At 43.2% G+C, this 24248-nt stretch overlaps 1 protein-coding gene and 1 long non-coding RNA gene across 2 annotated transcripts in view; one reads left to right on the top strand and one right to left on the bottom strand.

The window, feature by feature from the left end:
• ccdc85al (coiled-coil domain containing 85A, like) overlaps window positions 1–23343 on the bottom strand; it is a 31756-nt gene extending 8413 nt beyond the window's left edge. The window contains exons 1-2 of the mRNA XM_037765867.1: window positions 22426–23343; window positions 19284–20376 (exon numbers count right to left, since the gene is read on the bottom strand). Of these exons, the coding sequence (XP_037621795.1) occupies window positions 19284–20376; window positions 22426–22689 (1357 nt within the window). The 5' untranslated portion in view covers window positions 22690–23343. The remainder of the gene's footprint in view (window positions 1–19283; window positions 20377–22425) is intronic.
• LOC119485996 lies at window positions 1341–5994 on the top strand. Its single transcript, XR_005206416.1, has 3 exons — window positions 1341–1699; window positions 3074–3165; window positions 5811–5994. It is a non-coding gene; the product is annotated as an uncharacterized LOC119485996 (long non-coding RNA).
• Window positions 23344–24248: the final 905 nt, after the last annotated feature.

Genomic DNA, 24248 nt, shown 5'->3' with positions numbered 1-24248 from the left:
AGAAATTTTCTCAAAGCGTTCCTGAGATTTCACGAGAATGGGACGGACGTTGGGTCACAGTGACCTTGACTTTTGACCTTTGACCACCAAAATGGAATCAGTTGATGCTTGAGTCCAGGTGGATGTTTGTGCCAAATTTGCAAATTTGAAGAAATTCACTCCAGGCGTTCCGGAGACGTACTGACGGACGGATGGACAACCCTAAAACATGATGCCCTCAGTCACGGCTGTTGTCGGTGCGGAGGCATAAAAATCTGAATGAGCAGTGAATCCGTATAATTCATCAAAACCAGCAATCACGTTGTTATTGATGTCTGAATCAATCCAGTAAACACAAGAACCTGCTCTCCTCACAACTGCTCTCTCAATCCTCTTTGATCCGTCAACCCCCCCCTTCTCTCAACTAACAGGATCAATGCGAGGTAATTTCACATGGCCGTTCCCTCAGATCTCCTAAAAATCTGCCACATAAATTATTCAGGCCGACTGGGCAGGAAAGCCTGTGGAGATGCATGGTAGATCAGTGACCTTCCGTTTAGGCTAGCAGTCAGTCAGACAATCAGGAAGACAGTCAGTCAGTCAGCGGGGCTGCCTGGCAGCACAGCTACTCGTCTTGATGTCCCTCGGGGAGCTACAGTCAGTGCTGTTACGTGCAACTCCGGAGCACGAGGCCAAGCTCTGAATGCATAACACTGAGATTATGAGTGGCCAGAACACGTACACCAAGTGGAAACACACAAAAAAAAAAATGCAGGATATTTACGGATTCAAGTCACAGTCCTACAGAAAGGCCCCCGTCTTGAGAGGCCAGACTTCAAGTCGATACCACTTCAGGTCTGAGGAATTCCACTGCTTTGGTCGTTTCTGCTGCACTAGACTGTGGCACCGATATGAGGATTGGCTACGCTGGTTGTCAGTCATGGACGCATTAGCTGTCAGTCAGCGTTGGAGAGACCCTGGTGGCTTGTCAAGGTGTCATTTACTGCCTTTTCAAACTCTTAATGGCTGCCTGAGGATTTCCAAAGTTCTCTTCCCAAAGTGCTTTTTTTTTTTTTTTACATTTTCTCCAGACCTTAGTCAAGTAATTGCACTATTGTTACGGTAGTTACAGCAATGATAGGAAATGTTGCATAGTGTCTTCAAATGGCAGTGAAAGGTAATTTTTGACTAACTGGAAATTATACATTGCATCACTTGTTGCGACCCCGAGGTCGTATGAACGTCTATCTCTGTATTTGTGTATGAGTGTCTCTAATGTGCTTTGTGCCTGTGTTCTGTATGGATCTCTCTCTCTCTCTCTCTCTCTCTCTCTCTCTCTCTGCTGTGTGTGCGATGAGCTGTAGGTGAGATTGGCTGATTGGCTGAGTGGTTGATTGATTGTGTGTGTGTGTGTGTGTGTGTGTGTGTGCGTGTAGATGATTACATGGAGCTGATTGGTGCAGCCTTCAAGCAAGTGGTTTAAAAAGCCGGCTTCCCTCAGCCTTTGCGGGCTCTCCTCCCTCTCTCCACTTCCAGCCAGACTGCTGGCAAGGACACACCATGTAAAATGTATTGAAGTTTGTCAATAGATATAACAGCCCAGAGGCCTGAACTACAAAGCAAGTTCAACGTACCCACGATATCTTCTCGTTATCTGGCTTCACTAACCCTAACAGCCGAGATCCTGCTAAGCGGTCCTACGACGCTGGTTATCAACTCGGTCAGTCAACCCAGGGATTCTCATTCTGGCTATGAGCGCGTTCACATAAAGTGGGCGGAGTTTGCAGCATGTGACCAATCACAAACATGGACAAGTCTACAGTCAGCAGAGCGGCATATTTTACAAAGGAAGAGCAAACTATAATGTTAGACAAATACGAGGAAGTTAAACACATAATCCGGACTAACAGTAAAACAGTTGAAGCTACCAAATGCGGGAAGGAAAACTAGCAAAAGAAAAAGTTGCCGATGTGTGAATGTGTGAATTAAAAGACTTATTAATTTAACGGAATACTCATAAGTAGGATATAGCTGTCGAGACGGGACAGTGATATTATAAAAAGCTTTCAGCATACAATGGATGAATAGATCACACTTTATTATGGCTATTATTGACATATTGGCGGTGCTTGGTATTTCCTCAACAGATCTCAACATGGCTGCTGGGTCACAAACTTTCTCATTTTACAGCTAAACAGTACACTACAAGATGTTTCTGAAAACATTTGAGACTAGAAATAGGCATTAACGTAACAGAATATTGATTAATATTTGATCAGCGCTGCCTAGTTTGACCGTTTGATCAGAGTTTGTGAGTGACTGACAGCTGCTCAGAGACGACAGGCTCCAGCTCGGCTCTGATTGGTTGTTTTCCTCTGGTCTGTGAAATCTTGCAGATGCCATTAGGAGCACCGGAGGACACAGAGGCACATGATTTTTTTTCAGATTACCTGTCTCATGCACTACTGTCAGAATATAGTGACTGTTTTATAAAAATATATATTTTTTTGAATTTGCTCCAATCTTGATTACTTCTGCTTTAAGCTTCACATTTATTGTCAAATTAGACACATTAGGTATGACAGAAGAAAAGCTGCCATGCGGCTATAATTAATTGTAAGTGTCTTCTTTGTGCTGCGTAAGAACTGTAATGAAGTGAGTGATGGCAGCAGGTAGGATCGGCAAATGACTTGAAGCCGTGGTTTCTGCAGTTTGGCTGAAGTAGACTGAGGAGAGATGAGAGCACCAAACTCACTGGAGTAGAGCCTGATAATTGGAGTGTTTGTTTATGTGTAGTTATTTTGCCTTGGTTGATCTCAGGGACACAGACAGACGTACACACTCATATATCAAAAGGGAGCGCATACTCATGCAAGTATAGTATAGTAGTATACCAGGAATTTTTGTGTTTTGTGTGGGTGCTAAAATTTCAAATCTTTGTTCTGAAATCCACCATTTCTGTATTTCATATTTAAACAAAAGAGATCAGCAGAGCGGGAAACTAATACCATCAGAAATATTTACAGAAGCGAGCGCTGACATAGTGACAGCGCTCAACTCTTCTTCTTTTCTTACTTTTGTTCTCCGTGTTCAGGCCCCACCCCCCACATCATCCCTCCACCTTCTACAAGGGCCCGTGTTGTCAGTCGCATTGGTGTGGTGTGCATTCAGCTATGACTCTCAAAGGTAAATCAAATATTTAAGCAGACATTTGCAAGATAAACTGCTGTTGTCCTATTTTAACATGTCACCGCCCATCACTCCTCAGTGCTGTTAAATAATATAACAGGCCGGGCATACAGAAGCGTGTAGAGGATTGTGGTATCTGTGTGTGTGTGTGTGTGTGTGGCTCAGATGGGTGGGGATGGCAATTTCACCGGCTGTGAATGATGTTAGATTTCAAGCATCCCAGGATTTCCTTGCTGCTTCCTCTAGCATCGAGGATCTGCATTTAATGGCTTTTGTCTTCTCAACTCCCACAAGCCTTCGGACCTTGATGACCCATATCCTGAGGCAGAAACTTGTTTACACTCTCTCAGACTGTTTTGTCTCTGCCCTCCCTGATGAAAACAACTAATCCTTCTGTAGTTGTGTCATGTTAAAAGGCCCTTTGTCTTGAGATGGAAATAATGCAATGCATTGCATCAGATATAAAAATAAAACAATGTTGAAGCTGTTTACGTCAGGAAAACGCAACGAAATATAGAATTTGAGTAACATTTCGTTATGCAACGCCTAAGGGATGAGCGGACGGTGCCTTCGGGGTTACATCTAGGTGTGGAGAAGGCATCCTTCTGCTAAAGGGTAGTTTGGGTGTTTTGAAGCGTGGTTGTTTGAGGTACTTATCCATAGTAGATGTATTACTTGCAGTAAATGACGGTTGGTATGCCCCCAGCATCGAGAAACAGACAGGAGCACCGGCACCGGAGCAAAGCAGTACAGTGCTGTGGACGGGGACTTCAGACAAACATATTTCAGCCACCAAAAAAGGCTAACCTAAAAAAATTGACATCCTTTTAACTATATTTAGAATATTGTCCGACGGCGAACTGAACTGAAAGTGAAACATATCTATACTTTTTTTGTCATCTGATCCTGCTGGCTTTGGAGAGAGCAAAGATAAGTTTCACTTTCAGTTCAGTTCCCTGTCGAACAGGAGAAGAAAAGGGCTGTCTGACAGCAAAATGAAGCAGTGAAAATATTCTAAATATAGTGTACACTTAAACGGATATCGATTTTTTTATAGGTGAGCCTTACTTTTAGATGGCTAAAATAAGTTTTTCTGCCGTCCTCATCCACAGCACTGTATTGCTTTGCTCCGGTGTTGGTACCGGTTGGAAGTAGTAGTAGTACTTTACGGCCCACTTTCTTTTAAGGTCGCGAATCACTGTATCCCCGCAAATGCCCAAATATTGCAAAAAATTGTACAGAAAATATGTTTCAATCATTCCCGTCCACCCCGTGCATGACAAGACTGGAGGGTGTCAGAAGTGTTTTCTACTCTACAGATGCGCTCTCATTTTAATCTGTACAGCAGCTGTCTACATGGCTCCATCTCAGCTGTGTCTTACGTAACCGCAACCTGAACTGAAGCCTTTATTTACTCTTCAAGTCTATTTTTTTTTTTTCCGACACTACGTGTGTAAATGCGAGGTTGATGCCCAATAAAAAAGCACTGAATAATATATTTATCCACATTTTTCCACCGGCGGAGCAGAGTGTGCTGTGGGTCTTTATCCAATCATAATCAACCATTGTGTAGCCTAATTCAAATGAAATCAAAGTGATCTGACATCCAGCCCGCTACCGTTTCATAATGAACCCAAAATATTTTTACACTTCTCAACTGGTGGGCTGGCCCTCGCCGGGCACATCGTCTGGTGCGCCGCGACCACGTTGCCCGGGGCCATTGAATAAGTTCTCGCTGCGCAGTGCGCCCTCTCTCCCTGCTCTCAATGTGCTCCAAATTGATGCATTTAACTTTAAAATGTCACCCACAACAGTCTCTCAAAATCCTGTGGGAAACAATGTATTAGCCTACGTCATTCAAAGCTGCCCCCCTACTTCAAAACTCATTCCGGCGCCGCTGACTCCTGTCTGTTTCTCCAAGCTGGCAGCGTGTCGACCGTCATCTACTGTAAGTAATACACCAACAATGGAAAAGCACCTCATACAGAAGTGGAAATAACAGTTTTAGCCCCCCTCTAGATGATTAGAATATGTTGAATATTAAGAGATATCAATACAAACTTTCATGGCTAAATAAACTGTAACTTCATCAGCCAACAATTAGAGAAACTGTTAAAAAAAGTGCCAGCACAGAAAATCACCATCCACTACAGTTGAAAGCATGTTCCACCTGCAGCTAAAGCCCTCACAAAGCCAGATGAAAGAGGTAATTCACCTTTCTGCTGTAACAGTAAAGGAAATGAGCCAGTCAGTCTGGAGCAGTGGGGAGGGGTTATGAAATTGATTTCAATATCTCCGAGAGGAAATCGCACAGACCAAAAGACTTCTCTGAAAGAGAACTAGTAAGAGATAATGATATAAATATGACAGTGGTGCCAATCATTTCACGTCGGTAGGATCAGCCCATCCATCCGCGGTAATGGGAGCTGCGCACGTGTCTCGCTGTCATCCTCATCAGGAGAAACATTACATCAAATGCACATAATGCACAATATGGGCCGGGAGATTTATGGCCCCAGGAAATGGATAACTACATCCTGGGTGTTGTGAAAAGGGAGCGATAATGACGTTGTCAGCTGCAACGGTTTTGACATGTTATGCTCCCGATATGTTATCTCACTTTCTATCCCTGTTCTTAACAGATGGCGAGGCTGTAAAAAACGTCAAAGTGATGGCAGCAGCAAAGCAGCTCATCTCCGCTGCTTGATCAGTGATACAAAGGCACAGCAGACAAGCTAACCAAGCATTAAAGACAGACTGTGCAACTTCTAGGAGAAGAAATGACATCTTCTTTCTCTTACTGATTTAAAGTTGGATTCATAAGCATGAACCGTGGATCAATTCAATGCACTGAATGGGTTTTGCCAATACCACCTTACCTGGTCTGGTATGACCAGTAGCTTCTGGTGGCTAATGTTAGCAATCTTTAATCCCCTTTGCAGACTTGGAATACATAACATTGCTGTGTTCATTGATCATTATAATAATGGCTTTTTGTCATTCAGACATACAGTAGGTGTATGTTACATAAATATAGTGGTGTCAAAGTTAACGCGATAATAACGTGTTAACGCAAATTTGTTTTAAAGCCAGCTAATTTCTTTAACGCATTAACGCAACTTGCAATTTTTGAGGTTGCAGCGGGCTCAGTTGTAAAGCTAGAGTGAAGATACTGGTATCATATTAAAACTAGGAAACCTAAGGAATCCATCGGTTACAACCATGTCATAGTTTGTCACAAAGGAGGATGAATAACGCTCCAGACATACGCTAAATTTTGCAGAGGAAAAACTGGCATGGCTATTTTCAAAGGGGTCCCTTGACCTCTGACCTCAAGATATATGAATGAAAATGGGTTCTATGGGTACCCACAAGTCTCCCGTTTACAGATAAAAATGTGCGATCAATTTTCAATTCATCTTTTTCTAATTAATCACGATTAACTATAGACATCATGTGATTAATCTTGATTAAATATTTTAATGGATTGACAGCCCAACAAAAATATTTGTAATGGCTTGATTCAGACTTGACAAGAAAAGGCTTGTGCTGTATTTGGCATCTGGTGCGCCACAGGGAGCGGCGTCACTGCTGGAGAACAGCGGTGAGTTAAACAGTTATACAACATGAAGGAAGAAGAGGGTTCTCAGTTCTCTCACAAGCTGCACCAGTGATGGATTTTAAAAAGTACTCTGCCGTTGAAGTCTTCATTAATGACCATCAGCCCTCCCTGACACTGAATTCCCTCGTTAATGTTCACATCAATCATGAGAATTCTGCTGCTTATTTTATAATGTTAGAGAATGGGCACGCATAATTACAAGATGTTAAAGAGATAGTTTGGGTGTTTTGAACTGGGGTTGTATGAGGTACTTAGTCAGTGTATTACCTCCAGTAGATGACTGTCCCCCAGTTTGGAGAAACAGACAGGAGACTGACACCGCAGCAAAGTAATGTACAGCTGTGGACGGGACTGGCAGCGAAACGTATTTAGCCACCTAAAAGAAGAGCTCACCTTAAAAAATCGATATCAGTGATACTATATTTAGTGTAAGTGTGGTTCTGTCTACTTCTTGAAAAGGCCCACTTAAGCTATAGAGTCCAAGCATGTAGTTGACGCGTGTTTCGATAAAACTCCGTAGTCCATGGTCTTCGTTTCAACCGTTTACTGAAAATCTTTCTTAAGTCTTCAAATACAAAAAAATGGTAACAAAATATCAAATACATAAGCAGTGAACAAGCAAGACCAGGTATATTAAGCACGGTCAAAGACTAGTGTGCTCTCACGACTCCATAGCTTTAACTGAATCATTTTACCAGCACATGCAGCACCATTTAGCTTTTACCCAATCAGAAGACGGGGCTGGCTGCAGTCATAACTGGTCCTGATTGAGCATACTGCAATGAAACTACAGAGATACTTATCTTAAGCAAATAAAACAAAACGTAAATTATCCAGTTATTTCTCTATTGTACATATGGCTCTAACATTTCAAATATTTTCCAATCGGGAACTGAACTGAAAGTGAAACTTATCTATGCTGTTTTTGTCAATAGAGTCTGGTGGCATTGAAGAGAGCATAAATAAGTTTCAGTTCAGCTCCCCGTCGAAAAATATTCTAAATTTAACGTACACTTAAACTGATATCGATTTTTTTCGGTCGGCCTTTCTTTCACGTGGCTAAAAATATGTTTTGCTGCCAGCCCCGTCCACAGCAGTACATTGCTTTTCTTCTGTGTCAATACTCCTGTCTGTTTCTCCAAACTGGGGCGTCTCGACCGTCAGCTACTGTAAGTAATCTACTGTAAGCATCTCTTTAAATTAGGATGCTTGTTGGATGAAAATCCAAGTCAAATTCCAGATCTAGAGAAGAAAAATCTGCTCTGATTACAATTATGGTTGTACAAATTATTATTTTTTTTTCCTGCACCACAAGCGGGTAAATAATCCTAAACATCTCAAAGAACGCATTCAGTCTGATGCCTGATGGTTTTGCTCACAGGAAATACTTTTCCATACGTTTACCTCATTATTTGACACTTTGGCCACGTTTAATATGAACATCTGACATTATAATGTTATATATGTGACAGAAAATAAGGAAAAGCATAATAGGTCCCCTTTAACAAACTCACTCAGGCTGAATCTACTGTATCTTAATTTAATGCAAGCAAGTCAATATGATTGAAAAAAAAATGGACATCAGATCTTCCTGGTCACAAAGTAAGATGCCTGTAAGCTGCCAAACATACAGCTGCATACCTGTACGTGCACCTGATGCACCCAGCTACACCTGTCCAGCGCCGCTCACCTCCTTCACTTCCACCTGATTACCTGATGCCCTCAGCCTGCCAGCTCTCAGCACGACACACAGCTGAAGTAAATGTAACATAGCTAAATGTGGTTACTGCTGGTGACTTTGGGACTGACAGAGGTTCCCTCAGGCCCAGCGCTGCCCTCGTACATGGCAGCTACTCAACTTCGAGTTAATTACCTGGCCTTGCAAGCTAATTTCCTCTTAGCCCAGTGGGCCGTGCCCCACTGGCACGGCGTTAAGAGGACAAAGACTATTCTCCATTCCACTGGGTTTGCGTGTCTACCGGATGACTGGGGCTACTGTGGAACATTTGTCACATACCTCTGGGGTTTGAGCTGGCGCGACGCTCGTACACGCCAAGCAGCCTCCTTCATAACTCACACAGCTACTTAGCTGTGGAGCTGTTGGCGGTAATGTTCGGGTGCATCCTACAACTGCTTGACATGATCAAAAATACTGATTTAATAATCTTTTTTTCAAAGACAAAACATTTACATACATGCCAGAATGCTGCACATGCACACACATGTTCATCTTGGTTATATCCGCAGTACATAATCGTTCTCCTTGCCTCCCCCTGATTTATAATTTAGCTTGCCAAAAATATTTTTGAATCTCTTGTTGCAGACATTTCACACTCCATTTCCCATTGACATTACTGTTGTCATGAGTGCCTGGCTGGAATTACGGGTAAAGGACAAAAAAAATAGTGTGCATTGTTTGAGTATCACACAGCAAAGATGCAATATCTGAATCTCTCTTTGCTCCATCCAGGAGAAGCAAGCTGTAAGGAGGCGAAGCCGAGGGCGGCTTGATTAAAAATGACAATGATATGCACCGGAGGTAGATAAACAAAATGCCTAATCATGCACTCCTTGGTTAATAGCAGCACTGATGGCCTATAGGCAAGGGTGTTTGGGATAATTGGTCTCAGGTGTGATTACAAATTCAACACTTTGATAGCATTTAAAAGTAACATTTCCCCCTTTGCGGGGTTGTGATGAAGACATCCACCTTGAGAAACGTCTCTGATGGCCTCAACGCTGAGCTTTTAACCTGCTCTCATTCCTTCACCGTTTTAAAAGATAAAACGCATCAAGCAGGGAATACCTACTCAATTCTAAAATGAAAAATACTACCTTTATGGTACATGTCCACAGGGGCTTTTTATCGCGACTGATTGCCTCGCTTGCTATATCACTGGGCGCTTGATGGGCTATCACTAGACACAAGGCACTCTGCACCTGATTGGACGAATGCTTTCCCTCGTGGGCTGCTGCTCTCAGCTATCAAACCGGAACGAACATGGCGGCTCGTTTGGAAACTTTCATCTCTTACAGTATATCACAAAATAGTTCAATAAGAATCAAGAAATGAAGATATAAGCCATGCGGTTGCTGAACCTGTCTTTATTTTGGATCGACAACGCTTAGTTTAAAATTTTCTCTGGAGTTTCCAGAGGCGGCGAGTTGTGTCAGACGCCCGTGATTTGCATAAAGTAGCCTAGACCTCATCTTTATGCAAATGAGGGGCAGCTAACGTGACGCCCCATCTCTAGAATCGTGCCACCATGCTACCAGAATGCATTGCACAGCTGCTTACATAGACAATGAATGGGAAGTGTGGAAAGGACGGAGGCTGTGGACACGTACCATTAAGGCCTTTGCACGCCAAGTCCGTATTTTTCATCCGAAATTGTCGCACATTTAAAAATAAATACGACCTCACATTGTGTCAATAACATTTACACACTGACTCGGAAACTTTTGTCGGTCATTAAAAGTTTCGGAACAGGTTCGGCTAGTGTTTTTTCGCAAACATCGCAAACATTATCAACCAAAATGGCATCTGATAAACTGATTCACATCTTCCAGCAAAAGCACTTTACGATGAAGATATAAAAAGAATACAGAGATGTAATTTAAAAATAGATTGTGGCAGGTGATGGCAGAACAGCTTGGAATCGGGGATAATCGCAAAACAAAGGATTTAGGAAAGATTAGACAGTAGTGATTGTGATCTAGGCAGCTAAACGATGGCTTCTTGCTAATGTCATTCATTCATTAGCCCCGTTTGGGATGAGCGCTATCCATCGCACCCTCGTAATTAATTTATTTTAATTTAATTTAATTTAAATTTAGTTTTGTCTCGTATTGCGAATTTTCACAATGAATAGAATAATAAAACGCATCAGACTCAGTATGAAAGGTTTCTGTGCGTAACGTTTTTGATCGATGACAGATTAAAAAAACGCATAAGAAAAAAATGGACTTGATGCGCAAAGACCTTTATTTGCAGAAAAGTGCGCTAACATAAACATTTTAAATAGAGTCTTCGGCGATAGAAACACAGGATTATGTGTCTGAACAAGTCAATCTACACAACATAATGCCACTTTGGTGAGTTGAACTAGTAATGAAAGGAAAAGCTTGGATGGTAGGCAACACAGATGAGGTTATCTGGTAATAATACTAATCCATTTGAATTACAGCTGCCTAATGCTCCCCCAAATCCTTTCATGCCAAGCAGCTGTGACAAACATTTGAGTTTCTTCATGCCGCTTAGGCTGTAAGACTTCACAATTTGTCAAGGGGGGTGCTTTCCATCCATCGGCCTGGCAGACGAGCGAGGAGGAAGGGGATAGAGTGGAGTCAGAGGAAGAAGAGAAGATGTGTTGCAGAGAGGAAGACAGAAAGAGACAGAGATTGAGGGGAAGAAAACAGCCAGTAATCCACTCAAATACTTCCTCAACCCTCTTTCCTCAGCTCAGCCCTGGCAAACAGTACATCCTCCGGCCCCCTCCAGAAAGAGGGCTTTATTGTGATCAGAGTTTCCTCTCTGTCCGACAGCTGGTTGTTCACACTGGCAGCCAATTAGGATGGAAGGAGAGAGAAAGGCAAGAGAGAGGAGGGAGAGGGAGAGAGATAGCCTGGCTTTCACAGTGACAGTGGAGAGGGAGAACATTATCTGAGGCCGCAGCTTCAGTGATGATTTCCTGTTGCAGACAAGCAGCAGCACTTCTAAACAACAGCCAGAGGAGCTGGAGAGTCTGAACTGATGCCACAATTATAGATTAATAGAATGAGAATGAACGAGACAGTGGGATGATCTTTGCTAATTCGATCACATGAAATAGCATAAAATGCTCAAGAATAGAGAGTTGCGCTGCCAGTGATTGTCAGTTCTCGTTAAGTCAAAATTGTGTTGGCCCTGAGAGCTCAACTGCAAATTAAGAAAACACAAGCTTAACACAAGCAAATAGACACAGCACAAGCAAATAAAGAAACATCTTCACCAATTTTCCAACACGTCTTCAGCATTTAGAAAAAGTGCTGCAAGAAGCTCACAACACAATGGAAACTGTTTCCAGGGGACGTTAAAAAACGATGCGCACGACTCGGACACGCTTGGGCTGCGGTCAAAAAGTATTTTTTCCTTAGGAAGGTGATGGCTCATCCTAATACCTATCCTAAATTCAACAATTCAAGGTCAATGCCTAACCTTTAGGGCCTGTCCACAAAGCCCGCGTGAGCATCGCGGCTCTCATTCGAGATCTCGCCTATTTTACATCATATTATCAACATTACTACACTTTCAATGTCTGTATCTGTAGAATATGTCATGGACATAAAAAAAAGTAAAGATACTTAAATCAACACCTCCTGCTTTCATAGACAGAATTCCTTCGTTTGTTAACACGAGGCTTTAATTCTGAAATATTTGCAGGACAGTGTTGTAGAACATGCAGTGACTTGCACGGCACCATGAATGAATAAAGTACAGGGTATTAATTGTGGATTATTACTATTATTTACAAATTACCACACGGTTCTTAACTTATTCTGTCTAAAATAAATAAAACTGACAATTCAGCGAGGCAGCCATCATGCACTGCTCACGCGGGCAGTGTGGACAGGCCATAACTATTCAAGGTCAATACCTAACCTTAACCACTTGAGGTCAATGCCTAACCTTAACCATTCGCAACTTGTGGGTTACCATGTTTTTCTTTTAATTTAGTTCATTATGCCTAGCGAAATATCTCTGGATTCGACTGTTAGTGAATTTTACAAGTTTTAGGACCTAATGATTTAAATAAGGGCTATTTAAGTGTTCGTACTGAAGAGATGAATCACCTAAAATCGCATGTGATTGCATGATTTAGATATTATAAAAATAAGCAAAAGGCTAATGATCAAGTCTGCTAACGGGAGTTGTCATTTCAGTTGGCAAAATTAACGGCTAGAAATGAGGCTTTTCTTTGTGAAATCAAGTACCCATAGTTTCAAAAACAACTAAGAATTTGAGTGGTAAACCACCAAATCATTGTAAACTGCATTTGTACCGTGCAAGAACAGAAAGCTTGACATGTAGCAACAGTAACTAAGGGGATGGGTGGGGCTCTGCGAATGGTCAATTGTAGAGTTTTACGCCGTGCGGGGGGGGGGATGTGTGTGGGTGTGTGTGGCATTCATTGGTATCACAAGGGCAGAGGTTCTCCCACACACTCTAATGTCTTTTTTTCTCCATGCGGTCTTTTTTTCTCCTCCCGATCATCTGAGCAGCTTAAGCTAATATGCAGAACTTGTGATTGCTAAAGCAGAAAACATGATTAAGTCGCTCCTCTTTTTGAAAAAGACCCTCTGCAGTGCAGAGATCCTATAGGCTTAGTGAACAGTCTGGGTCAGGAGACTACAGTGTTCATGGCTGATTATCTTTCACTAAGAGGGAGTCTATCACATGGCGAGACGGACATATTTGATCTGGGTCACAAGTGAACTGAAGGTTTCATTGTTTATTTGTAGGGCCCAATATCACATACAGAGTCTTAACAGGCTTTACAGGCCCATCATTTTATATGGGCAAGACAATATTTAATGCTGTTCAGGAACTTGTAATATTCCAAAGTGGCATGCAGTTATTGTGTCTCTAATTTATGCACATAGTACTCCATGAATTCTCTAAATGCCTTTTTAGGTATACCACTTTGTTATTTTCTGGATCTTGTCAAACCAGTACATACGGGTACTTCACAAAAAGTCAAGACCGCGCCCCCTTTTAGGGGAAAGAAAACCAAAGATCCCATAGACTTCAATGCATTTTCACGTATGTTTGGATTATAATTTTGACACGTCTAATAATTATTTTGCGACCCTGCCTGAACCTGAGTGTTCGCGATACCTTAATAAATTGAGGTTGATCGTCGTCATGTCCCTTCAGTCTTCCCCCGTCCAACACAGTGACTGGATATTGCTTATCAAAACTCCTATACATACGGTATTTGATTGAATCACGTCAGGCTAAGTGTTGTCTGTACATAACCAATATCTTAATAGCCAACTGCTTGATCTATAGGCAGAGATTTAGTTGGAAACGACAGTCTGATGCTGCTATAATGTTAATGTTTGACTGTATTACTGCAGCAGCCTCACACTCAAGCTAGTCAATGCTTCTCATCTTTTGGGGGGGTCATACACTTCTCCCTGCCGTAAACATAACAGAATATGTGTGATAAGCTTCCAAAAAGATGCAAAACGCAATTGTATTAAAAGGCTGCAGAGGTCAGAGTGTTGTTTTGCTTTCATTTTGGGATTTTGTCAGGAATTTAAATGGCCTGAGCTTCAGTGCTGTCGAGTGGCACGTGAACATGAGACTTTCATTTGTCTGAATAAAACACTGCTGCAGTGACCCTGGATGGGACACTGTGGCACATCCACCCAAATGACACACACACACACAAGCATACAAGCACACAAACACACAAGCACACACACACAAGTACATAAAAAATGAAATAATACTGTGCAAAGGGCTTAGAGGATAATCCAAGCGAGTGGAGTGTACTACATCGTCACAGGAATTAAATTCCCTCTTCGTCCAAAAAAGGACATGGCAGTAAGGATGGGTCAGTGGATGACACACACGGCCACAAAGCTGCTCTCTTTACTCCTCTGACCTTACACAAAAGGCTATCTATTCATACGCTCTCATTTCTGCAGCATTTTAACCTGTCAGCAAAATTTCACACCAAAATACATCCTGGCTGGTTGACACAATTAAGTCAGTATCTGCAAAATCTTCAACCTCCGGCTAAGTGTTTGATTGCATGTCTTGATCTAACGTTAAATACTGTGTTGTGACACTTGAAGTTGGCGTCCTTGTCAGGTCTGTGGAGGCATGTGGGGACATTTGTGATAGAGATAAACAGCCATTCTGACAGACAACTATCATGATAAACCAATGTGACTCTATAGCAACACACATTTCTCTCACACACAGGCTTAATGAAGTCTTTATGAACCTGGTTAAATGCTATTTGGTGCATGCATTTCCCTCCGAGCTAAGTTCACAACAGTTATGCCACAGTTGGCAAAGCACCAGACTCGAGGTCCAGTGAGTGCCCTGTGCACTCACAACATTTTCCAATTAAGGATTTGCGAGGCATTAATGTGGCGTGGCCTTTTGCAGACATCATATGGGTTTCAGGTTACATCGAGATTGAAATCACTTATGGAGCTGCAGAGCGCACAGAGAGCTAAAATAGAAACGGAAATGATCCAACTCAAAGTTGTGTGCGTCTTTACAATAATCCGGAGCAATCAGTAGAGATTGCAAAATGACTTGAGAGAGCATGTTTGCTACTAGACTGGTATTTCGGAGGCTACAGTGGTTGTAATGTAATTATTGTACTTCAGCTATTTAGTGTTTTAATTCAATAAACACAATTCAAACAAGATAGTTAACAAAAAGAATAGTCACAATTGAAGCAGCAGAAGATGAGACATTCCTTCTTTTAGTCTCCAGTATGGATCAAGTCCCAAAAACCACCCAATTTGACTGTTACCAGGCCATTAAATAGGTGTTATCGGTCGCTATAAGCACCACATATGTGGGTCATTAGGGACCTGCTACGCCGACTACATTGTAAAAGTAACAATATCGTAATAGACAACATAAAAGCAACACGCTGTAAAACTGAATGAAACGTTACATTTTGAACACAAACAAAAAGGCTTCTTTAGGTTTAGGCAACAAAAGCAAACCCCGGCCTCCTGGGTGAAAGCCCTGTGTTTTCTGTCCCATCCATCGCCCCCAACCACCACCACATATGGAGTTTCACCGTGTATATACTATAGCAGTGGTCCCCAACCTGGGGTCCGGGCCCCCCTTAGGGGGCCACAAAGATCACATTCTGTTTAAGTAATTAGTATAATACTATTTGAAGAATTAAATTCTAGTGGCGGCTGCGTAGGATTGTTTCCGACCTGTGATCCAAACATTTCCACAACCAAGGCTGACCCCCATATGAGAACTATGAAGACTTTAAGAACTTTAAACATGCACTATCTGCACTATCTGCACTATCTGCAACCACCTTGGACTTTTAACCACTGGCGCACTTTCACATGGGAAAATAAGTTGGGAACCACTGCACTATAGCGCCTGACTTCCGCTTCTGCTCCTATCATAATTACTACGGTAGCTAGAGTTCGCTGTCATGATCTTTTTCTACCTTCTTTAAGTGATCTACCATGTGAATAGATGATAAAACCTACTAGTGGGCCCCTATTGTCACACATCTATGGTACTAATAGCCACCGATAAGGCCTATCAGTCTAATCGGTGCCTGAAAATAGCCTGAAAACAGTCTAATCGGCTGCAAAAACACTACATTTCCCATAGTGCAGCTCAATATTGTCTTTTTGTTAGATCATCCCTGTCTGGTAAATAAATACCCATGTTTTTTAAACTCCAAAAAAATAACATTTCTGACAACAGTCTCCAAAACCAACAAACTGAGATAACCCTGATGACATCATAACTCCATCATCAGGGCATCAGACTTGACAAAGCTCCTCCAGAGCCAGAGATGACATTATACAGCTGTTTTCACAAGCTAATAATAGTACAGTAGTACTCCCTGTGACTAGTAAACTGATCTTCAATGTGTAAAATCTGCCACTTTGATTGCCCCTTTAAGGTCATGCTAATGTTAGCAACGATAGCACACTCTGTGACCTGTAATTTGTGTCTTTGCTTTTTTTATAACGAAATATATCATTAAAAAAAATCAATAGGCATAAATGACTCATCATTCTCTAACAATAGCACATAATCTCACGTAACTATTGACATTACTTCATGAGAGGTAACTGAACTCCTTCCTGTGGGCTAAATGTTGGGTATACTCCACTCTGTGTGCACCGTCTCTGTTTCTCTTGTAATTTCAGCGTCGTATTGCAAAGTCAGGCAGATATTTCACCTTGAGGAATTTGTCCTTTAGCTTCTGCCAGCTCTGTGCCACTCAGCACTTTTTTTCCCCCCGGACTCCAGAAATCATTATCAGCCACTGTGGGGTATTTAAACAGCAGCCAAGTTGGTACTTTGATATTCCTCCTTCTCTCCGACATCCTTAACTCTCGCTGATCTCACTGAGATGGGCACGACTGCAGCACACACACACACACACACACACTGATATCTGAGCGCGGTTCCATGGAGTCGAATCGGTTCAACTTAGATACAGAACGTGTAAAATAATGAAATAATCGGAACCTCTTGTTTTCTCTCTTATCCACTGAGCCAACCCACATTCCTCTCGAGATACCAAAAAAATCAATGATTCTGTAAATTTTGCAACAGTCAGAATGAGGAAGAGTATCTCTGTTTTCTCAATCGAATGAGTGCATTGGAATCACATATCACACACCAATTCTCCCTTTTTATTTTTACAGTTTTACAGAGAAAAAAGACAGTCTCTACCCGGCCGTATCCTTCTTGTAAAGAGAGAAAAACAAATTAAAACAAATTAGCAAAAACTTTTGCTGCTCAAGGCTGTCTGAGTGTGTGTTACGCCCGGGACAGACAGGGCACATCAGGAGTGCGTGGTGGCTGCCTCGCGTGGCGGCTGCCTCGCGTGGCTGCTGCGGGATTCACGCGTCGAGTGTTCAGACCAGCTGCGTTTCTGCAGCATTTCTGCTGCTGCTGCCAGCCCTTTCTTTTTATATAGAGTTTGCCTTTCATAATGGTAATTTAATTTCATTATAAATGTCATCTATATTTATTTTAGACAGAGAAAGGTTAAGAAATGTGTGGTAATTTGTAAATAATAGTAATAATCCACAAATAAAACCCCGTACTTTATTAATTCATGGAGCCCTGCAAGTCACTGCATGTTCTACAACACGGTCTGCAAATATTTCAGAATAAAAGCCTCGTGTTAACAAATGAAGGAATTCTGTCCACAGAAAAAATGCTTGAGGGCTTTTATTTTGAGATGAAAGCAGGGTGTGTTGATTTAAAAATAAATCTTTACTTTTTTTCATGTCCATCACATATTCTACAGATATAGACATTGAAACTTGAGAAATGTTGCTGGTATGATGTCAATATATTGTCAATAGATCACTTTCACTGTCTGTTGTTGCTGTGACGCGCGTCAGACTCACGTGGGCTGTGTGGCTAATCGGACATGTTAACAAGAACGCCGAAATAAAAAACAACAGGTAACGCAGCCGCCACGCGCTGCTCACGCAGCCAGTCTGTCCTGGGCTTTAGGGCTGGGACGATACACTTATCTCCCGATTCGATACCATCATGATAATTGGGTGCCGATTCGATATGTATTGCGATTTTTAAGTACTGCGATTGTACAAGTATTGTGATTCAATATTACCATTTGTTGCGATTTTTGTTAACTTTTCTAACACCGGATCATGGGAAAAGCTAAATCATACACTACTTTTGGAAATATCTAAATTGACGGTAACATTTTTTGATTTTCAGCATGTACGTAGTCAGATATGTCCTGTAGTCAAATATATCAGTCATTGTCAGGCATTATTAATTTTTTTCCAGTAACCCAAAAATCAAAGAATAAAGACATTTCTCTCACAAATTAGTGGTATTTTCTTTTTAATTTATAAGGGACATGCAATTTTCTATACTTCTACTATACTTCCCTTTGTTAACCCCTTATTTTGAAAACCTGATGTAGTCACACGTACTGTATACTTCTGCTAACTTCGCCAAGTCTGTCACTAGCTCTCCCGTCAGCTCTGTTCTGATCCATGGTCAGCCCCATCAGGGCCGTTTAAATGTATTTAAAATAAATGTCAGTATATGGGTGCTCTACAGTTGTAGCGTCGGCCGATTTGACCACGGAGATGAGAGTGACGGCTGGCTTGACTGCATGTTACCGCAATATGATAACGTTTCCTGTCCACAACAGAGTTAGCATGCAGCTTTAGCCGTGATGTCTAGCTCTGCTTTTCCTGACAAGTGTTTCCATACTTTACTGGATGTGTAGTGTTTACCACATTGGATTTAAAATGTGAGTTGCCGGTCGTATCCACGTGAACCCTCTTACGCTTTCTACTTTCTTGTTTCGGCTCGCTGCGGCAGGCTGCGGTTTGTTTTGGTTGACGGATACAGAACGGATAAGACGTCACGTTACTCAGACTACAACAATAAAAGAGGTAACTTCCTTCTACCTCCGCATAGACTCAAATGAAGCAAACGTATCAATTCTGGCATTTCAAAATCTATTTAAAAATGATCAAAAACAAAATCGCAATACATAGGTGAATCCATTTTTTCCCCCACCCCTATTGTGTGTGTTTGTGTGGGTTGAGTCTATGTCAAACTTTGAGTGTTGCACATTGTCATCCACTGCATTTAAGGGGTTATGAGCATGGTAAAGTTTTAGAAGTAATTAGAAGATCAAAACGCAGGATGACCACATCACATGCACAGAAACACAGAAACATTACCATGCACACACACACACACACCTACCATTCATGCCATTGTAGATGCCCCGATGGTGTGGCGACAGCTCGTCTCCAGCCGGCCTCCTCTGCCCGTCTCTCACAGGGCTGCCAAACTTCACATGGTCAGGGCTCATACTGTACTGGTGCCTATGAGTTTCGGGGCTGCCCCCCTGGACCACGCAGCCCTTTTCGTGGTGCTCAGTGGCCCCTAAATGTGCCTGCCGGGGCTCTGGGCTCCCGCAGCCTAAACTGCTAATGCTGCTCCTGTGGTGCCTCTGATAGAGCTCCCCGCTGCCTCCCTGACCCAGGAAGTGCTGCCTCTGGCCCAGGAGGAGATCAGAGCTGTGGTGCTTGGGATGCTGCTCCGGACTGCGTCGTCCCACGTTCCTCCCGTATTTTTCCGGGCTGAGGCCCCGCATGACTCGACTGTGGTCAGGCACGGATATGGAGCCGCAGCGGGGCCGGCAGAGCTGGGGCAGGGTGTACGGGTACTCCAGGCTTGTACTCCGGTGGCGCCCAGTAGGGTGCTCAGGGCTGGACACCTCCCTGTCTGCTCCGCCTCCTATTCCACTGATGCTGCTACACCTGGGTTTGTGCACAAGCTCGGGGCTCCCTTTCTCCCCACCGCTACCAACCCCACCCACCCCTGGAGCCAGGTGAGGCTGCTTATGGTGAGGGTGATCAGAGCTGTCAGCGCTCCCCGCACTGGAGGTGCTGCTCCCGTCCCCCACGTCTCTCATCAGGAGCCCCTGCCCGGGCACCAGCAGCAAACTACTCTGGCTGTCTATGGAGTTGCGACACCCTCCCATCCCTACAATCCCTCCGCCTCCACTTCCTCCGCCGCCACCACCTACACCCAGCACCCCCTTCTCCTCATCCAGCAGCAGGCAGAGCTCCTTCAGCTCCAGGTTCTCCCGGATGACCTCCTCCTGTCGGAGCTCCAGCTCCTTGAGTTTCTGGAGGTAGAGGGTCACTTCTTTGCGCATGATGCTGGCACTGTAACGTCCCAAGCGCTGCCACTCCCTGGACACACGCTTTCCTTTCTGGCGGTCGTCGTCCAGGAAGCAGCACAAGTCCCGCAGCTCACGGTTGTCTTCCTGCAGCTTCTGGTTAATATCCTGAGAGGAAGGGGAAACGAGTTAAACTGAGGCCTAAGCATTAGGAAGCTCTCATAGAATAAGACAATGCTGATCAGGGCAGAAAGAATGCAAATGTGCTTTTGATTTGGTACCAAACAAAATAATTTGTCTTCTGTTGATTTAACGCCAGCTAAATCGCTGCAACCATTGTCCAATTTCAATCCAATTCACTGCTCTTTTAGATATCAGTTGAACGCTGTATGCAATCATAATGAAATGAAATCCTAATCCTCTCTGTCTTTCCCACAAAAAAGCACTGACTCACTGTGTGCTAGTCAATGTGAAGTACATAATGTAGATTAGAATGCTCTGCAGGAGCTGGAGATGCCACGCACAGAAATAAGACTGGGTTGGAGCTGTGAAATCACACGCCCCGAACATTTTACACTACTCAAACATCCCTCCTTCACCTCCCCAAGAGCTCCTTCTTTTCTCCCCTCCCTCTCGTGCTCTCTCCCTTTCTTACCCTCCAGCTCTTTCCTGCGTAATTAGGTAGCTCGGATGGGTGGAGAGAGGTGACGAGGTCTCGAGGAAAGGCAAATGATCCCCCCCATGTGTTTCATCTGAGGCTACCTCAGGCTGGGTCTCAGCTTTAACTGTAAATATTGTGGACACTGTGCCACATTCCTCTCATTAGCAGCAGAGAACGAAGGCAGTATAAAAGCTTACTGAAAAGGAGAATGCATGCTTTCAAAAGCAAAAATGCCACGTTGCTCTGAAGGCAAATTGTACTGCTGTAGATTTATGTGCAGGAGCTGTCTGGGAATGTGAGGTGTGTATGTGTGTGTGTGTGTGTGTGTGTGTGTGTGTGTGTAGCTCAGACAGAGAGAGATCTGGATGCCAGATTTGAGAACTGGCATATGAACAGAGGGATATGCCCTCCACTTCAGTATTAAAGGAGGATGAATTTCTACCTCATTGGCCTGTACTGTAGTTTTACTTGCTCTGTTTTATAAGCTGAGTTTTAAGGGTTACACTCTGTCATTGATTTTGATCCTTTTCTTCTTGATTTTCAAAACCCTGAATTTCCCCCCTAAAAAAGTGAAATGAAAACTATAGGCTAAGCCTTCCTTGGGTTGTGCATGCCCATAAAGCCTTTATCCTCCTGAGACCCAGCCCATTGACATGTGTCCTCTGTAGTTGACATTTTGTCCACATGCATATCCTCTTACTCTTTTGACCTACTCTATCAACCCCTGATGTATTGTAAAGAGAACATCCTAGGCTTTCCAGTGATATGTTTTTTTTTTAATCAATTTGAATGTTTTCTTGGTTTAATATCACTCTACAGCCATAATCTGTTCATTTTTTTTGTCTTTTCACACTGCAATAGTCCTGTAGTCCACTATACAGTGGACAATAATAAAGTAAAACAAGCCTAAATTGTTAAGATTTTCTTTTAACCCTAAATAGGAAGGAAATCACAAAAAAATGTAATGGGAAGACACTTTTTTTAACTGGGTTCCCAGGAGGATATATAGGCCTATATGTGCACACAGGGTCTTACATATCAGGTCCTTGACGCAGATCCTTGACGCAAAATACACCTCAAGTGCAACTTGTTTAAATTGTATTTATTACATCTACCCTACCTATTTTACAAGTGCAATTACCTCTGTTTACATTACATCTATTTTTATATTTTTTACTTCTAGTGTAACACTTCTGTTTATATTTATTTATTACATCTACTTTACCTATTTTATTCACTTTATAACTATGTGTGTTTTACCTGTTATATGTTTTATCTGCTTCGTCTTGTCAAGTATTTGTTTTTAAAGCACTGACCAGAAGTGGCAACTGTGAATCTCGTTGTATTTAATACAATGACAATAACGCTTTCTATTCTATTTTATTGTATTCTATTCTCATACGGGCCTATACACAATGAACTTCAATGATACCAGATCTATTCTCACATCATGTTTGCAGAGCTGCTCACTGAAGCAGCAGAACATCCCTCCTGCTATGCGCGCTCTCAGGTGCGCTCCACAAACCTATGACCTCATCCTTCAACCGATGCCTCACCTTCAGCCCTCTGATCTCGTTCAAGTGCAGCTGGAGGCTGCGATTGACCTCTCGGATGAGATTCCCGTGGTCCAGAATCACGCTCATCTTGTCGGCCTCGGACCGCCGCAGCCGCCGCACCAGATCCTCCTTGGTCCACTTCAGCAGCTCCTCGTCGGCCACACCGGAGATGTCCTCCGCTGGACTCTCGGTCTTCGCTATGGACAGCTGGAGCTGTGGTTGGGGTTGGGGCTGGGGTTGGGTTGGTGGAGTCGGTTTCTCCATCTGCACGGCTCCTCCGGAACCGACAAAAAGGGCAGAAAATACTCAGAGGCTCGTGGGGAAACCTCTGCTCGCATCCGCTCCTCCGGTCGACTTAAAGGTGGAAAACGGTTACCGGCAGAAAGTCAGTCGCATAGTTTGGCCTTTTTTTTCTTTTTCCTGTGACTCTTCCACTCTCTCTCTCTCTCTCTGCTAGAGAGCAACAGCTGACGATGCCGGGCTGAGAGGAGAAGCTGCTCTGCTGTCTATCACTGCAACATCCTCACAGCCAGGGTGTGTGGACCTACACAGCCTACTCACAGTGTTACAGAGTTACCGCATCGGGTTAGTCTCCAGAAATCCGTCCCAAACGCGGTCAAAGTGAGAGAAGCTTCTCGGTGCACACACCTGCAGCCCTGTAGGTTCAGCACAGAGAGGAGAGAGAGGAGAGAGTCCTCCGTGCAGAGAGAGAGGAGGAGAGGGAACAGCTCTCTCTCTCTCTCTCCTTTCTCTCTCTTTCTCTCTTTCTCTCTCCTCCAGGGGTTTAGGCTTCACCACAGATCCAGATACAGCTGGCTTACAGCGCCACTTAATGTTCAGAGACACTCCAGACAAGCTGCATGGCGAAATGATGAGTTCACGTCTTCTCGGAAAACACAGGTTTATCTCTCCCAACCTGGTTGTAGCAGGCTCAGGTTTTAAAGCTAGAGCAAAGTTAAGATAAGATAAGATATTCCTTTATTAGTCCTGCAGTGGGGAAATTTGCAATGTAGAGCAGCAAAGGGGATAGTGCAGAAACAAGAAGCATCAGCTAACACAGTAAAAAAGAGCTAAACAAAGTGTAACAAAATATGAACCATTTAAATAGAAGGAAGTATAAAAATAGGAGCAGTATATACAGTATTGACAATAAACAGACTATTAACAAAATTGCACAAGTGGAAAATGATATTGCACAGTGAGAATGAATGAATGAATGAAATTCCAGCTGAAAATATCATATATGTACATACAATATATGTTGTGGTCTACTGGGAGCAGTGCTGGTTGTGGTCTACTGGGAGCAGTGCTGGTTGAAGTCTACTCTAACAGTGCTGGTTGTGGTCTACTGGGAGCAGTGCTGGTGGAGGTCTACTGGTAACAGTGCTGGTTGTGGTCTACTGGGAGCAGTGCTGGTTGAAGTCTACTCTAACAGTGCTGGTTGTGGTCTACCGGGAGCAGTGCTGGTTGAGGTCTACTAGTAACGGTGCTGGTTGTGGTCTACTGGGAGCAGCGCTGGTTGTGGTCTACTGGGAGCAGTGCTGGTTGTGGAGTCTGACAGCTGCAGGAAGGAAGGACCTGTGATAGTGCTCCTTCACACACTTTGGGTGGAGCAGCCTGTCGCTGAAGGAGCTCTCCACTGCTGAGATGGTGTCCTACATGGGGTGTGAGTCATTCTCCATCATGGATGACAGCTTAGCCATCGTCCTCCTCTCTCCCACCACCTCCACTGTGTCGAGGGGGCATCCCAGGACAGAGCTGGCCTTCCTGATTACTCTGTCTAGTCTCTTACTGGCATCATATGAAACTAGGAAACTTAAGGA

The sequence above is a fragment of the Sebastes umbrosus genome, chromosome 3 (assembly GCF_015220745.1).
Source record: "Sebastes umbrosus isolate fSebUmb1 chromosome 3, fSebUmb1.pri, whole genome shotgun sequence".
In the NCBI taxonomy this organism is placed as follows: Eukaryota; Metazoa; Chordata; class Actinopteri; order Perciformes; family Sebastidae; genus Sebastes; species Sebastes umbrosus.
Note: the sequence above shows the minus strand (reverse complement) of the source record. Positions and strands in the feature narration are given on the sequence as shown.